Source organism: Vidua chalybeata, chromosome 6 (genome assembly GCF_026979565.1).
Source record: "Vidua chalybeata isolate OUT-0048 chromosome 6, bVidCha1 merged haplotype, whole genome shotgun sequence".
NCBI classification, from domain to species: Eukaryota; Metazoa; Chordata; class Aves; order Passeriformes; family Viduidae; genus Vidua; species Vidua chalybeata.
The window spans coordinates 27,211,721-27,229,016 of record NC_071535.1 but is presented as its reverse complement, the minus strand read 5'-3'; the positions used below and the strand labels follow the sequence as shown (position 1 = coordinate 27,229,016).

Below are 17,296 nucleotides of genomic sequence, written 5' to 3'. Positions count from 1 at the left end.
AAATATTCACTTAACTTTATAAAATATTTTTGAGTATAACTTGCATGTAAATGTACACCCCTCCCAAAGAAAACAAACGACAACAACAAAAATGAAACTGGTTGTATAACTTGTAGCTGGAATGTTGAATTGTGGTTCCCAGGAACCTGCTTTTCTACAGAGGATACATTATTTTCCCAATATGCACTTTCATCAGACAGCAATAAATAGATATTTATTTAGAGTTTAAATCTTAATTCTGTAGTATTTTCACATCAAGATTTCTGAAAAAAAAGATCATTCATCATATTATAATTTAGTTGAAGAGTCAGAATTTAAATTAGAAATACAACATATCAGAACTAAATAAAATGAAATCTTAACTAAAGGTTTATCTTTTTGACCTATCTAATCTTTTGATTGTCATTGTTTGTTTGTTCAGCCTATTATACACATAATTTATACATTGAAGGTATCAGCTATCAGAGAAAAGTTTGAAATTGGGGTCTCAGGCTTATAGGGTAGTTAATGAAGTTAATTCTGCAGGAATTTCACTATGACTAGAATGATAAACTGCATTGCAAAGTTACAATTCATTGGTGTATCATGAAATATGATTGAGGAAAATTTAAATATGCAGCTTGCCTGTGTGTTATATTTTACAGAGAACTCTTCAGATAAACTGTTACTTTTAATAATAAAAAATAATTATAGTCTCCTAGAGACTTCCTCCTCTTCTTGTATTAAACATTTTGTCATTTCTTTAAATGTGTGGCTTTAAAGAGTTAATATTATTCTGTACAAAATGGCTTATGTTGTTTTGTGCTCTAAGTGAGCAAAAAGCCAATTTGCCAGTGTTTTCAGAATGTGCCTTTTCTGGCTTTTGATTTATTTTCCAGATATTTTAGGGTAGCCAGATGAGAAGCCTTTCTTCCTCTTATTTGTAAGCCTAATGTAGGTCTGTGGTATTTCTGTTAGAGATAACTTTTTATTTTTCCTTCAGTAATTCAGGGATTCACATCAGTTTTCCAGTGTAATATGTAGATCATCCTTTGGAATGTCCTCTTTTGATACATTCTGTCAACAAGACTCATTTCCAATCCTGTTGCTATGTAAACTCACCCTCAGTTTATAACTGAGGTAGTCTAACTCCTTAATATTCAGACCTTTTGTCCCAGCTGACATTTCCTGTGTTAAATAAGGAACAGTAATCTTGAATTTCACCTCAGTTTATTCCTTTGCAAGTCATCCAAACATTTGTTAGCAGGGTTGCTTTTTCTACTTATTTCTTTGACAATGTTAGTTCTTTTTTAGAATCACACAATTATCACCATCAGCTTTAAAATTCTTTCCTTAACTGCAACATATTTTTAATAAGAATTAATATTGTATAACATCTGTTTATGTTGGTAATACCTAAATACAGCTCTGTTCCTCTCTTCACACTTTTTTGCACTTTATTTCTTATCTTTATCCTTTAGCTATATGCACCTCAGATGTTTGCATTTTTTTACAGAAAAGTAATTTTGATGATAATAAATAAGCTTAACCTTTACAAAGCATAAGAGGAAAACTGTTTAAAATAGTATTTCAGATGCTCTGTAAACTCTTCCATAAGTAATAATGTGCCTGGGAGTTGTTCTTAGTAAGCTTTTCAGCGTTCCATCAATTTCAAATTATGTTTTACAGAATCTGCCAGTCACACGTATTTTGGACAACCTTATGGAGATGAAGTCAAACCCTGTGAGTAGAATTGTCTTCATATAGAGAGAGGTGGAGCAAATGAAATCTTAAGGCTGTGATATGTAATATGCTGTGGCTATGTTTTTTCATGAATGAAAAAATACAATCATGCTGTATTTCAAGAATAACACCATTTTCATAACTATTTAATAATACCTCTTTCATTAAAATAGTCTAAACAATGACAATTTATTGTCTCTCATTGGAGCTAATATTTTTTAGGTTTTTCCTATTCTGAGCTTCTATTATACTTGCGTTATACTAAGCTTCTGTTACTCTTAAATTTCTACATTAAGCTGTAGACTGAAAATTTTCTTTGCATCAAAGTGTTTGGGGTTTTTTAAAGAGCACAATTTCAGAAGTGAAATATTTTAGAGTTGTATTAGGGAAGATTACATTTCCCACATCTTTAAACTTTGCTATGTAGAGGAAAATAGTTTACTACTGATTCAGTCATTCTGTTTGCAAGCAGAGGTGTTTTTTTTGGTCAGAAAATTCCTCTTCTTGCCTTCTTTCTGTGAAAATTTACTCAAATATTTTAAATTGATATATTACAAATTTTTGAATTGCTTATGTGTTAGCTACACAGTCAAGGCATTTGCTAGAACTTACAACTAAAAATAGGCCTGGTTAGTAGATTCAAAACATTCTTCTTTGTCCACTTTTATCAGATATTAACTGTATGTACAGAGAGAAAAATAATGGTAAAATATGAAAATTATCAATATGCAAGTAATCCTTTTTTTTCTTAAACTGTACTTCATAGATTATATATGTCATGATTCTTAGCAGATAATTTGCTTTCTCTTAACAGACAAAGGAATTGACACTGTTTCCAGTGTTAGTGGATTGTTGTTCCTGTTCAAAAGACTTAGAAAAGATATACGGGGCTAACTTTATTTAGTCAACCAGCAGAGGTCACCCAGAACACTTACCATAGAAAGCTGAAATTAAAACTATAGATAACTTACAAGAAGGTGAAAAATTAAACTAATTGTTTTAAAATAAACAGTAGCTTCCTCAGACTACAGAGTTGATTGAGAAAAGTTTACAAGTCATATGAGGGTTTTTTTTCTGAGTTGATTTTTTTCACATTTTACTTAGTAGAAAACAGCTACCAGCACTTTAATAATTTGGAGAAAACATTGATCTTCTCACTTTAAAAAATCAGCAATTGGGTCAATCTGTCAGTCAGCAGCTCCGTGTCCCACTGCTATGGCAGAGACCGATACTCATGGCACAAAACAGGGAGTCCCACTTTTCAAGTCATAGGAGACCAGGCAATCCCTAAAGACTGTTTCTCCTAACCTGCAGGAAAACTGACAGCAAGCCTGGGAGTAAGTTTCAGCTAAAGGAAGCAAGCCAGAGAGTCATTGTGGAATGTGTTTAGACTTGATGTACTATCAACAGAAGTGAAATTGTATCTGGAAAAGGTCAATGTGTGGAAATACACCATTGTGGCTTCTGTTCATCTTCTGATATGTGGGATCCTTTTCTATTTCCCAGAATAGAAAACTACTGCACTGCAGGCAAAACACAAAGGGAGAGGAAAAAAGTTCAAGATTTTATTTTTTTACAGAAAAAAGTTGCCTTTATAGTTCAAGAAATCTTATTAACCACAGTAATTGGTGTATGAAATGTACATACAGATAAAAGGTGTAATGCAAAATTAGAGCAGATTATTGAGAAGTCAAGCAATTATTACAATGAATGTAATTAATTTATTTTCTAGATATTAACTACAACAATAAAGGAAATATATGAAATGTACATACAAGTTGTACCATAAGCATTCACATATATTATTGTCAGTTGAAATCTTAAACTTATTTAGAATGATATCCTGTGCAAAACTCTGTGGAGTTGTCTGTACACCACTTTGTGTGTTGCTTGTGTCTGTTGTTTCTTTTGTCTCCCTGGCAAGGACAAGTAAGTCCATGCCACCCATGCTTTGCAAGTTTTTCAGAAGCAGGAACAGCTAGAACAGATCTTATGGGCCATAATGCTATCTTGTAACTTTTAAAATGTTTCTAGATTGTTTAACTATAGTTACACCTTTTCTTGAAAAACATACTCAGAAACATTCCTGGATGACCTTAAAAGTAATCAGTTACTTGTGGGTATTTTAAATAATAATATTTATTGTTAAAAAGCACGATTTTAGGCAATTTCTTTTAAGGTCATATTTTAATAAAGGAATAGTCTGTTCATAAAACTAAAACAGTTGCTTTGTCTTGGTGTCATTTGATTTACTATACAGTTATGGAGATTCTTCTAAGGATCTTCTAGAAAATGGTTTGATTACTAAGTGAGGAAAATCTTTGAAAAGTGAACCTTTACAAAGTGATTTAGCCTCTCTCAATACAGTGTATTTGTACATTTGTATTGACTTAAGAAGTAGATAGATTATTTGTGATATATATTCATGAAACTGTATTTTGGTTAATACAGTACCAGAGGATATGGTACTTTTCAGACTTACTTAGGATATACCTTTTGTGCATTACGAAGAAAACTTCTAATCCAAATTAGTCCTGTTAGATTCTGCAGAAAAACAAATACAGACTGAAAGTCAATGATATTTCCATGGGTCTTTTTCCATTTTAATTTGAAATATTGAAAACTAAGTTTATACATTCAGAAGTATTTATTTTCTTATGGAATTGCTTAGGGAAGTCACAAATTCAGTTGTGTGTAAGGAAAGTGCTATACACTTGTTTTTATTGGCAGACTTGCTATTTGTTAAAGAAAATAAAATCTACTAGGCTTTATTTTCCCTGCACCCTCAGCACTGATTTCAGCAGGAATAGTATATTTAAACAGCAACAATGGAAAATCCCTAGGTTATCAAACTTCTATTGCTTTACCACTTTCTGTGTTTCTACTTATACAAGCCCACAGTGAAAAAAACACAGCAGTAATACATTCAGGAGTAAATGTTTGTAATATGTTTATTAACTATGATTTTTAGTTCTGTCATTAATCTGTAATTCACTCTAATAAGCAGAGAAAGTTAATATCTTTATCCCAGGTAAAGGTTTCTCCAATACCTCTCAGTTTTAGTCTGTCAGTATCTCTCCATTCCCAGCTCTCTCTTTACCCCAGAGTCACTATACCACCTTTAGGTATGAAGCTGCAAAATCATGAATGTTGGCAGACTCTGGAGGTTGAAATTCCCAGTGGAGCATACAAAAAGTATTTTACAGAGATTCAGTGGGAAATTAGATCTAAATTTTGGCTTTTTAAAAGCCAAACTGCAGGGTTGGCTTTTATATATTATATAAATTACATAAAAGTTTGTAAAATCAAATAGATTTATTTTGTGTGTGTGTAACCACCACATGTATATTAAATACATTTTAATATTACAGGTAGTTATGCTATGTGAGCTGTAGTAAATTCCCCAGATAATTTGTCTACTACTCAAGAAGTATTGTTTCTACTCTACAGAATCATCAGAATTCAAAGGTTTTTGCATGTAAGCACACAGATAAAATCAACTGTAGTTCTGCATGCAGTTTATCGACAAACTAAACTTCACAGTACCTGGGTGAAAATGTAGTATAGAAACAGGAGAAAGCCAAGAAGTTGTCAGAAGGCGTTACTAAGAAGTTTTGTTTTTCATCCATAATAATTGGCAAAAATCCTGCTTGTTGCCAATAAAAATATTGGAAGTGCCTCAGTGTTCTGTGTGAAGAAATTTTTTTCTGCAGTTTAGAGAGTCAAACTCTTCAAATTTTTGTGGAAATCATTTCTTCTTCAGGAGCTTAATTTTGGTTTAATAGTAGTCATAAATCATGACATGAGAAGGATAAGTTACATAACAGTGGCAGATTTTGATCTGTCTTGTCCTTAGCACTCACTGCTGCCGAAGTGTTTTGTTTTATAATGTTAAATCAATAGCAGATCTCTGTAACCTGGAAAATTTTCATGTTTGTTACTAACCATCAGTGTTCCTCTAAAGCTGGTAACAATTTTTCTTTCTGCATGCTGTCTTTCTGTTGGGATTTATTATGCAACCAGTGTATTTTTTGGAAAGTGTGTGATAGTCAATTTTAGGTGAACCAGAAATAAAAAGCTCAATAGTACCCTTCATAGCTTCTCACTGTTGTTTATTCTGTACTGGTTCAGTTATATACAAACTTTTTAAATACTAGTGGACACCACAATTATTGTTGAATGATGTGATGGGAAATGATACTGGTTTGACCAATGTTTAATGTAATATATACAAGCAAAAATTCATTAGCCAAAATTCCAATCTTTTGAGATAAAAACATATTTTTTAATAGGAGACAGATGACTACCGGTATTTTGACCCCAAGATGCTGCGAGGCAGTGACAGGTGAGTTTTGCTTCTTTCCTTTTACTCTGTGAAAAGACTAACTTAAGAAATCTATTTTATTTTACTTGCTGACTACAGCTAATTATTTTAATCATTAATTCTAAGTCAAGACAGTTGGTGTTGAAGGAATTCACATCTGGGAACTTGGATCAATCAGATAAATTTTTATAACACTGAAAAAAAATCTAAAAAACAAGTGCTAACCTGTACATTAGTTTAGTCACAGGAATGTGCATTAATATTTAGCAATAAAAAAATGTTAGAGTTCTTCATAGTCATGCTACTTGTTTTCTTAGACATTTTGTGAGTTTTCACTCTTAAGTTGAATAGTCATTGGATAGTGCACCAAAATTTTTGTCACTTTTTAAACAGTTACAATTTTGATTTGAATATAACCCTTCTTTAGTAATTTGTTAATAAATTTAAAAAATTAAAATTTGACTGCATTTACTTTTGTTTAGGTAGGTGCACATTTTATGTTCATGTGCATATGAAGGGAGGCTTGAATATAGTTTATTTTGCCAGTAAAAGAGAGGAAGAGGAATTACATCAGAAGTTTATAGATTTTGATTTTTGCTTTGTACCTTTAACTAATAATTGTCACCTAATCTAATATCCTAGCAACAGAGAAGATACTTGATTTTGATATTCCTTCTAAAAAGGACTCTCATCAAACCTGTGGGAAAACAATCATCTCATTTGTTTGCACGACTTTATTACAGAATCAGTGTGGATAAAATAGACCCAGGCTTGGTTTTAGTTATTTGCATGAAAATTCTGTCTCTTCTTTGTTCTTGAAACATGAATAGTAAGAGGACATATATTTCAGATGATATGTATGTTTTATTCAAAATTATTACAGATTATATAATTTCAAAGATAAGCAAATTTTAAAATTATCAAAGAGAAAAGTACTAGTATTTTATGTTTCATTCTGATTTTAACTGTCACTTATTTGTGATGCTTTTATAGCATTTTTGGTGGATTTTGTGCAAAAGTACAAAGATTTATTTTACTCAAGCCAAAGGGTTTTTTCAATTTTTTGCCCTCTCTGTATAGTTCTTACATTGCTTTAAACAATGTAGAAATACTCATTTACAGCAGTTCATAAATGTGGCTTTCTGTGTAGCTATAATAGTCATCATAGGGATTAGTTTTTAATTTCTGGTTTGGGATTTGTATGTAAACTCAAGTTTACATCATAAATCATATTTGGGCATGATAGCAAAACTCATATAGTGGTTTGTCTAATTCACCTTTCAAATATTTTTGCAGATAATAAAAACATGTTAGTTGTCTTTACAAAATAGTGATATAAAATAATATAATTGATTGATTTAATTAAAAAGTGACTGATTTTATTTTCTAATCTACTTCCATTTTAAGAAATACTGGCATTTCCACTTACTGTGTTTTAAATAGAGTAGTAACTGCATTGCTGTAATTCAGTCTTAGCAAAACAGTATCTTTCTATCCTGTGTAAAGCCTACCTCAAGTATAAACAGGCTTTGTCCTCTGAGAGGATGACACAAAATGTGTGTGGATTTGTCGTATCATATTCAAAAAATGAGAGAAGTGGGGTAATGGTTCTGCTTACAGGAAGTGTGTACTATTCCTGACAGTGTTCCAAAGCAACACATTAGAGATAGCCATTCCATTTTAAAACTTATTTTTCTGATACACTGGAATCTTTGTTGAGTCAGTTGTTTTTTGTCACTCAGAGAAAACATCTTGAAACAGGGGAAAAGATCATTTGAAGGGGAAAATGAAGTGGTTTTAAGCTATGTTAGAACATAAGATGTATTTGACTACCTGGGGCTGCAGGCCAGTACAGGGCAGGAGAGCAGTGGTAGTGTGTGAGCAAAGGGCAGGAGAGCAGACAGACCCTTCACAGCTTTTTCTTCATTTTCCCCTTCCCCTGAAGGTGCAAGGTGATGCAGGAAAAGAGGTTGGTTTCTCCCCCTCTACCTGCTACCTGCCTGTGTATTCAAATGGAGGAGTCTGTACCACCCAAACTTGTAATTTCCCTCTTCCTCCCTTAATCATTCTGATCCTACATACCTGCTGCCTGTAGCAGTTTTTGAGATTTGGAAGCATCAGTAAGTGTGTATGCAGGCACTGCAAACTGACTGGCTTACCTAGCTAAGATTCCAGGGGGTGGGATTTCTAAGCACCCTAAGTTGTGCTAACGCTGATCACATTTTTTACTCATTGTATTTGCTCCTAGGTAATAGCACTATAGTTGGAGCTTTTAAACTATGGAAGAATTGTTGTCATAAAGCTTATTATTCAAACAGCAACATTAGAAATTATGAAGTAAAATTCCTATTTACTCATGTATTCAGTCCTATAGAATGAATGAATTTTCCATAACAAATGGAAAGGCAGTTATTGTTCTATATTATATTTTTGTCTAATATTATATAGTAGTCCATAAATATGATGGGTACATGATGCTCATTTTGCATATTTCTATCAATGTGTAATGAAATCTTGTATTTTTTATAGCTCAGTTCCAAGAAATAAAAATCCATTCCAGGAGGTAAGTCACGTAGAAATTATTTTTCAATGTTCATGTGTTAAAAATAAATAAATCCTGAAGTACAGTCATTTTTGATGATCATGATGAAGAGAATGAGAGGTCTTATTTGCTAAAAAGCACTTAGACTAATTATATCTAGTATTAATGATAATTAGCTGTTATTCTGAAGCTTTTCACCTTCAAAGGACTATGTAAGTATTAACTAATACTGGAGAAAAAAATGTAGAAATTTTTCCTGAAGGTAATTACAGGGATTTACTAATATCATAATTGAGTGAGCAATTTAAATCCCCCATTTTTAGACCAGATTTTCAGAATGCTCTCTAGATTTAATCCTTTGTCCAGCCTTAAACAACAGCATTGAGGTAAATTACTATATTAAGGAGTCTCTGCAGGTAAAGGGAAAAAAAGCAAAGTAATGGATGTTATCATTTCATACAAATGCCTGTAACTTTCAGTATTTTTCTATGTAAATATTTACAAATACACAAAGTCTTATCTGATTACTACAAAGTTTCATAAGCAAAATATTTGCTTGGCAATACATGAATGTTCCAGATTTCTCATTAAATGTCCTAATTATCCTCAGGAACAAAGAAATACCACGTGGTATCCTAGATATATATATATATATATGGCTACAAATGGTCACACCAAAAATGTCAGTAATAAGATAAAGTCCATATAAAATTCATATAATATGGTCAAACAATTTTGGGTAATGAATGTTAACAACAATAATATAACTATTAAGTCTGCTTTTTCTAGTCATGAATTCTCCTTTAAACACAGCCCATAAAATACTGATGGCTTTTACCTATAATATTATAAATTATTACCGGTAGTAGGTGGGAAGACAAAAAAATGATGAAAAAGTGTATTTCTTTATGATAGAAATATTTTATTTATGGCACAAATAAACATCCATGGAGATATTTTAACTCCTCCTGAGGTCACTGGAGACATCTCTGGACACGAAAAGGAATGTGTTGAAATTGTATATGTATCGAGTATATCTTAATAGAAGAGAGTGACGCTTCAAAAGCTCTCAGCTTGCTATTCTGCATCCTACCAAAACTTCAGATAGCTTCTTCCAGATAGGAAGCAGTGGTTCTGTATCCAGTTCTTATACGACTGCAGTGTGATTGTGATGATTTTTATTGTAGGTTTAATTATCTGGTATATCACTACTGAAATTTTAAGAACTTGAATGCTTACTCTAATAATACGTCTGTTGCCTTTTAGGCCATAGTGTTTGTAGTTGGAGGAGGCAACTATATTGAATATCAAAATCTTATTGACTACGTAAAGGTATGTGTACTTATGTTGGTTGTAGTCCTTAACTTACTGAAAGAAACCAGATAGAGCATGTTTTCTGTAATATTTAGTATTTAGAAGACAAAGTCTATGAAATTAGCCTTAACATCCTGATTCTATACAGAGTCTGGGAAAAAAGGAATGTAAGAAATCAGTAGAAATTATGGTTATTCATTCAGACCAACAAAGACTTACTGTTTCTGGTACTTTGCTCATGTTGCTCTTTGGAGTTGAGTAAATTGCATTCTCTTTTATTTTGTGTTCATGCACACCAACGTGGTTGAAAACTCTCGGCAGATGCAAACTGAATTAACCTGTTTTAGAGTCCTGTTACTAGTTTTCATATGCTAGTGTTAAATAAGCTGTAGCTTATCATAACTTTGAAAGTAAGGAACTGCTGAGAATTTTCTATTTTTCATAAATCTTGCGAAAGAGATACCCCAGTGCTTTTTTGTATGCAGCTTTGCAATATGGAGTCAGTTCAAACTCAGACCTGCAGATAACACCATTTTATTGTACAACAATCTTACTTGAGCATAAAGTATGTTGTTTCAGAAACCAACATAATGCAATTACTAATGCTATCTGTTAAAGCAAATATCAGATTGGTACCAACAGTTAAGCATTTATTACTTACACTCAGAAGTTTGCACTACTGCAATAATAGAAGCTCATTCTTGTTAAACTGCATCATTTAATTCTGTGTAGAAATCATACAAGGTGTCATATGCACAAATAAGAAAATACATAATCAACTATGTAATGCTGGTGTAACAGATTTCATTTCTCTGGTTCCAACTGGCCAGACTAGCAGAACACATGTATACCAAAAATCAGTGGATGGAGAAAAATAACTAAATCATTACAGCTCCTGGGAGGCAGGAGTGGTATTCAAGCACTTTCCAGGAATTTTGAAAAAATGCTGAAGTAACCTTAGTAAGATTCTGAAGAAGGTAATAAATTCTTTAACAGCAGTAGCACACCATTCTTTCCTCCTGATCTTAACCTTGTTCATGGTGCAGTTGTCCTGCCCTCTGGCAGACTGGATTGAGGCTTTTCATACATAAGAGTAGATATGGAGCATTAGTCATTGAAAAACAGTTTTCTACAAAGCACAGGAGAGTTTGATGTCCAGGTAAATTTTGAAGAAGGCAAAGTCAGAATGTGTGTGCTGAGTTTCTCCCTCTGACAGGCAGCCATTTTGAAACAGAGCTGGTCTGGATAGAGGAAAGGATAGGAAGAGGAATGTAAATTAAAGAAATTATTTAGATTTAACTTAGCATCATCACTGTCCTCGGTAATGAATTCAGTGAGGCATCTGCCTGTGGCAGAGTGTATTGGCAAATGTTTAGCTTGCTCCTTAGTCTACCCAAAGCCTCTTTAGCTACTATATTGGTCCAAAAGATGCCCAAGAGGATGACTATTTGTTACTTCCTATTAAAAAAAAATCTTCTGAATCCCCTAGCGGTTAGTTCACTTCCCAGATTGTAACTGCATGCTGACAGAGCTGAGGTTTGCTGTGTATGTGTGTATACAAGGCACTGGTGTGATGACAAATTAAACACTCAGCACTTCGTACAAAGTGTCAGGAAGCTGAAGTTCCAGAGGAATAAGAGGGCAAACAGGAGGTCATTTGTCAAACAGAAGGAACTGAAAACTATGGAAATGGTAATGTTAGATCTTATGGAGAGTCAGAAGTTGAGCACACTCCTTCTGGAACCTGTGAACAGAGTTTTTTCATCACAGTTGTCACAGCTGAAGTGTGCTGTATGTTTCTCCACTCAGACTGTGTACTTGAGCAGTGGGAGATGACCTCCCAAGGGGGAAGACTTCCTCACCTTTATTCCACTTAGCCCTTTGCTCTTGAAAAAACAAGGAAGGTTAATGAAAACCTTTATTCTCCCTCCCACCACCTGGAAAACTGTGTGCCTCTCCCAGGTGACACTTACAGTCTTACCCAGCAAAATTTGCTTTTCCATGTGGTAGACTTCCAGCATCTATTGTTTCCACAGATGTAGCTTATTAGTTATTCTCAAATTCAATCATTTTTCCTCCAGAATAAAAAAGAGAAAAATCAACAACTCTGTTCTTGCAAGCAGATACCACAGAGATTTTATTCACAGCTTTATTTTTCTAAGCACTATCCGTTTTGCCAGTTTGCTCCTGAAAGCACAGAGAAAGTATTTTAAAACTTTCTAAAACAGGAAGCAATGTTCATTCAGCTTTGACATTCTGGGATTTTTTTGTAGAAGAATTAAGAGAAACCTCCAAATCTAATTATTTGTAGTTCTGTCCTAGAATGGACTATCTCACAATGTCAAAAAGCAAATATTTATACTGTCATTTAGGTATATTGTGCCTTAAAATAAATGTATTGTCCAAGTTCAATTCAACATGCTGAAAATGTGGCATGAAAATTGCAAGCCATAGGGAGCCTCCAAGAGGAGGTTAGCATAGTAGATCCTGTAATTTCCCTTTGCCGATGCTTTAAAAAGTACTGGTGTTAATCCTCTACTACTCTGTTAATCAACTTATTTCTTATGGACTTTTCTTTTTTAGGGTAAACAAGGCAAACATGTCCTATATGGCTGCAGTGAACTTTTTAATGCTACACAGTTTATAAAACAGGTAGATAACTTTGATAACCTCTATATTTATTACTTCTTTTTCTGTAAGTTGATTTATTTAACTACATCTCTATGGACTTTTACTGAAAAAAAATTCAAATTAATCTGTGAAAGATTAATGCATGTTACCTGTTTTTATTTTTTGAAGTGGGGTTTTGAAGTCATTATTTTTAATTAGCTGTTGAAGGCCTGTTATCAATGTGAGTTCACACAAGTAATGCAAGTAAACAAGTTCATAATAATTGTCTTTACATTAATCCTACTGAAAAAAATTAAGTCAGTTCTTGGAACTTTCACAAATAGCATCTCTTTCCAGGATTTTCTTGCAACTTTTTCAAGTTCAAGATGTTTAAACCTTTGTCCTGGTTTATAAATATTTACAGATATATAGATATAAATGTACTGGCCTCGTGGGATCTTGATGTTCATGCCTATGCTAAACTCTACCTTTTAGTGCTGTTAAAAACATCATTACTTCTCTATGCCTCATTCCAATACAAATACAAAAAAAAAATTATTCATGGTGGTCAGCAAATAGCAGCCCTTCAGTAGCTGTCACCACCCATGGTTTTATGTCTTACTAAGATGAGAGTAAGTTGTTATTCAAAACTACATTTTAAAGAACTAAATTAATTCTTGTTGCACTTCAAGGACACAAATGGTACTTGCTGGCTTTTAACTCCTCATTCAGCTTAATTAAAAATTTTTTGTCTTGACTGTGTACACTGTACCTTTACTTCATGAGATACATTTATGAAAATTTGAAGCTCAGACCTTCTCCTCTGAGGTTATGAATTAAATATTCTATCACCAGAAGATGTTCGGTTCTCAGAGACAATCAAAGCATATAAGACAGAAATATTTGATGTATGAACTGATATTGGTTTGACTGAAAGAATAAGAGTAGCAGTCTAATGACTTTTTTCTCTTCACGTTTAGCTGTCCCAACTTGGCCAGAAATAAGACTGAAACACCATTACCTGGATGGAAACGTGACAACAGCCAATTGTTACAACATTCAGCTATCTTCATATCTTTAATTTTGTCATTATATTAAAACTTAAGCCCATGTCATTAATATGATAACTTTTTAAAAAAATCTGCAATTAATACGGTGTATATCAGCATTTCAGAAATAAAATTTAAAACCTACTGTGTTTTTGGTGGAGGTCAGTTTCACTATTATTGCATTTTTATTGCAGTACTAGATATGGTATATGACAGAACTGGCTGAAAACTATGGCATTTTCAAGTTCTTATATGTAAGTTTCTGATACAGTAAGCAGGACAATAGCTGTAAGAAAAGGTCAAGTCTGTCTTTAGGAGTTATGTTCTTCTTAAAAGCCAGAATATCTTTATTTAACAAAATTCAAAAGAGCAGAACTGCCTTTCAGGACCACAGACAAAGAGCCTTAGTGTAAGAGAACTACTTCTAGCTCTTACCCTTTTATTTTACCAAAGTCATTTGATTTGTGCAGTCTTGGCATTATGGTTGAAAGATGTACTGGAAGATACCTTCAGTACAAGTTTCTGGTACAGTAATTTAGCTTTTCTTTTAAGGTTAAGAGAAAATTGCTTGCCAGCACAGTCAGTTTCAAACAGTAAAACTGAAATCTTTAATAATTTTCTTCTGCACTTTTTATTGTAACTTCTTTGACTGTTATGTTTGGGAAAAACATAAGTTATACTCACAAAACAACTCTTAACTTGTATATGCACATATTTAAAATACAGTTTTTAACAATTCCATTAGGTAGGGGCAGTTTAGTAGTTTAAAGACTCCAGTAATGATAATTCTGGAGAATGCATACAGGAACTCAGAGAACATAACAAATTCTTTTTTATAGATGGAGGTCTCTGTCTTTAGAAACCTCTCTGGAAACAGCTACTGGTGAAGCAATAATATGACTTCAAAACAAGGCCTAACGCACTCAAAAAGTGAAAACATTTCTTGTTTTACAGTTTATTAGCAAACTGTGCGAATTACTGGCTTACTGTAAATTTTTCAGTAGTGCTTTTTGCACTGTTTTTCAATGTTGAATGTTAGTTTTGCACTAAACACAATGCCCTTTCCCCAACTAGATTGTTTTTCAGAACATCTGTACAAGAAATGCAGTTGATCTATTCCTTAACAGTATCACAAGAATAATATGCGTAATCTAGACCATGTTATCAAAAGTAATAATGTTATTAAATTATCTAAGTGTTGTAATCTACTCCACAATACTGCTATAAATTTCTTATTTTGCCAAGTCAATAAATACATTTACTATGGTGTTCATTGTAGTTGTTGCATGTGAACACTGTCTCAGATTTCAATAAGCAAGGACTCACTGTCAAATGCAGTTTGTTATATACATATAGATGCTATATTTGTTAGCGAAAACAAGGCCAAAGTGTGTCAGGAAAAGAAAATTACATTTCGAGTGTTTATCACTTCTTGTGGGAGTTCGTTCCAGGCGCTTGTAATAACCCCTCCTCAACTGTGCTTCCTGTGCAAAGAGTTCTAACCTTGCGGCTGACAACCAGCTTATGAAAAATCTGCCACTTGGTTTTTGTCCAGATCTTGGCACTGCTCACTTGAATGAGAAGCACTCCTAAATCGCAGCTTAGAGAATTTGCTTTTGCAGTAAACTGTGTAAAGATGGAAGAATTTACTTTGATGGCTATATTCAAAAATCTGGTTTCTGTCTTTAGTGCCTCTGGAGACAGTTTCCTTCGTGCCCAGCTTTATAATTGGATCTTCAGGTCTGCTGTGTGAGCACGCCCTGGTCAGTTTGGGGTCCAGATTTAAAAAAAAAACAAACCATTTTTGTACTCCAAGCATTCTTCTCCTTCACCTCCAAAATAGTTTTCTGGTTTAGTTGTAGTAGTAGTCCTGAAGCTCTCTGTTACCTTTAAGTTGTGCATGTACTGTTCTGTCCCTGTAACAGTGTGCATACCTCATGCTTCTTCCTTGCTAACAAAACCTGAATTATGGCATGCAAGTTTTTGTTACATGGCACTTTTTCCCAAGTACCTCTGGATTTAGGAATGTGGAAGGTTGTACAAGAAATCTCTGGTTAATCTAGAGGCAAACAATGATAAAAATAAGCTCTCTCTTTGGTAAGCTGCTCCAATTTATAGCTGTCACAGTGCCTCAAAGGTCCTTCAAAGGCCTGTGCTTAAAGGAGAGGTTATGCCTGGTCCAGTGAGTCTTTTAAGTAAAATTGCAGCATTCATGTTGCTAATAAATATTTTAGGTGCTGCATGGAAGACCAGAGAGGTTTGGAACTTTTCTAGCCCCTTCTCTGTTGATAAAGCTCTGACAGGGCCAGCTGGTGAGACAGCATCAACAGCAGTGCCAGCTTCTGGCACAGCAGCTCCAGCTTCCACATCTCAGGACAGGCAATTCTTCATTGGTATCTACTTTCCCATTTAGGTAAGTAAAGACAGCACGAGTGTCAAGTGCTGTACCTGTTCTCAGGAAGAAAATGAGCAAATTAGCAGTCTGGTCCTCAGCTGTGGAAAATTCACAGTCGATCTTTCAGGAGCTATGGACAAATCTTATAAACAGTTGCACATACTTCAGAATACATGCACATTTTGAAATTATAGCCCTTTGCTTGCTTTCCTGTTTTAATTTGAAGGTTTTAGAATATTTAGGTGGATATTTTGTGACTCAATATTGAATTCAGTGAAAATTCTGTTTTTTCAGAATAGACACTCTAAAAAAGTAACAATAAAAAAATTAAATCAGAATAAAGGAAAGAAGCTTCTGGAGACCAGCACGTCATTTAAATGGCCTTATTTGTATGATACTCTCTGATGCAAATCAAATAGAAATCTTTCTTAGGCTAGAAGTAAATTTTGCTATTGTTTGATGGTGTTCCCATCAATCTGAATGGAACGTAAATAGCAGTTTTTTTCCCAAAATCCATAGATTCTACAGAGAATGGGAGCACTGCTATCAGTCACAGTTACAGAGCCAACCCAGCTGGGCATGCACAGCTTCAGGACTAGAGCTGAACAAAGGGCAGCATTTCTCTTTCCACTTAAATGATATACTTCAAAATGGAATTGCTTAATGGTTAGTTCAGTGTGTTGGCTAGAGCAATCCTATGAGGTTTAGGAGGTAAAAGGTTTATAAGAGGGTACATGGGAACTTAATTCAAAATTACCACAACTTCATTCTTGAGATCTGAAATAAAAAGTGTTGGACTGGAACAAAATCGTATCCCTTATTTGCTGACAGTGGAGACACCCACTCCCTCTCTTTGTTTGGATCATTCATTAGTTGTAACTTGTTGCTGACAGATGGCTCTGGCTCAGAGAAAGCCAAGCCTGGCCAGTGTTCTAGTGGTACAGAAAAGTTAGCCACTGTGTCAGTGAATTCTGTGTAGCTTCAGAAATCAGAGAAGATGTTAATATTTCTTACTATGAATCAGTAGATTAATTGACCCACTTCTGTTTTATTTGGAAGTGGCTTAGTAAGCCTATTCTGTGCAGCAGTTGAAGTTGTTTTCAGCAACATTCAGATATATTCTGCTCCTTAATATGGTCATATGTCATGCAACACATACCATCCTTCAACAGCATACAAAAACATGCATATTGAATCCACCAATGCATCATTTTTTTTCTACAATTATAAACCATTAATAGTTCAATTGCCACTGGATTTTTAAAATCTAATTATAAACTTTGTATCTTTACCTGCTAGTGTCTTTCCCCTTATGTAAACAAAGCAGGACTATATTTCAT

The 17,296-nt window shown here is 33.8% G+C and overlaps 1 protein-coding gene across 1 annotated transcript in view; it reads left to right on the top strand.

Moving 5' to 3' along the window:
• The window catches only part of SCFD1 (sec1 family domain containing 1), a 49,723-nt gene extending 36,018 nt beyond the window's left edge, over positions 1–13,705 (top strand). The window contains exons 20-25 of the mRNA XM_053945653.1: positions 1,669–1,722; positions 6,015–6,067; positions 8,576–8,609; positions 9,855–9,920; positions 12,486–12,554; positions 13,493–13,705. Coding sequence (XP_053801628.1) covers positions 1,669–1,722; positions 6,015–6,067; positions 8,576–8,609; positions 9,855–9,920; positions 12,486–12,554; positions 13,493–13,516 — 300 coding nt within the window. The 3' untranslated portion in view covers positions 13,517–13,705. The remainder of the gene's footprint in view (positions 1–1,668; positions 1,723–6,014; positions 6,068–8,575; positions 8,610–9,854; positions 9,921–12,485; positions 12,555–13,492) is intronic.
• The last annotated feature ends 3,591 nt before the right edge of the window (positions 13,706–17,296 follow it).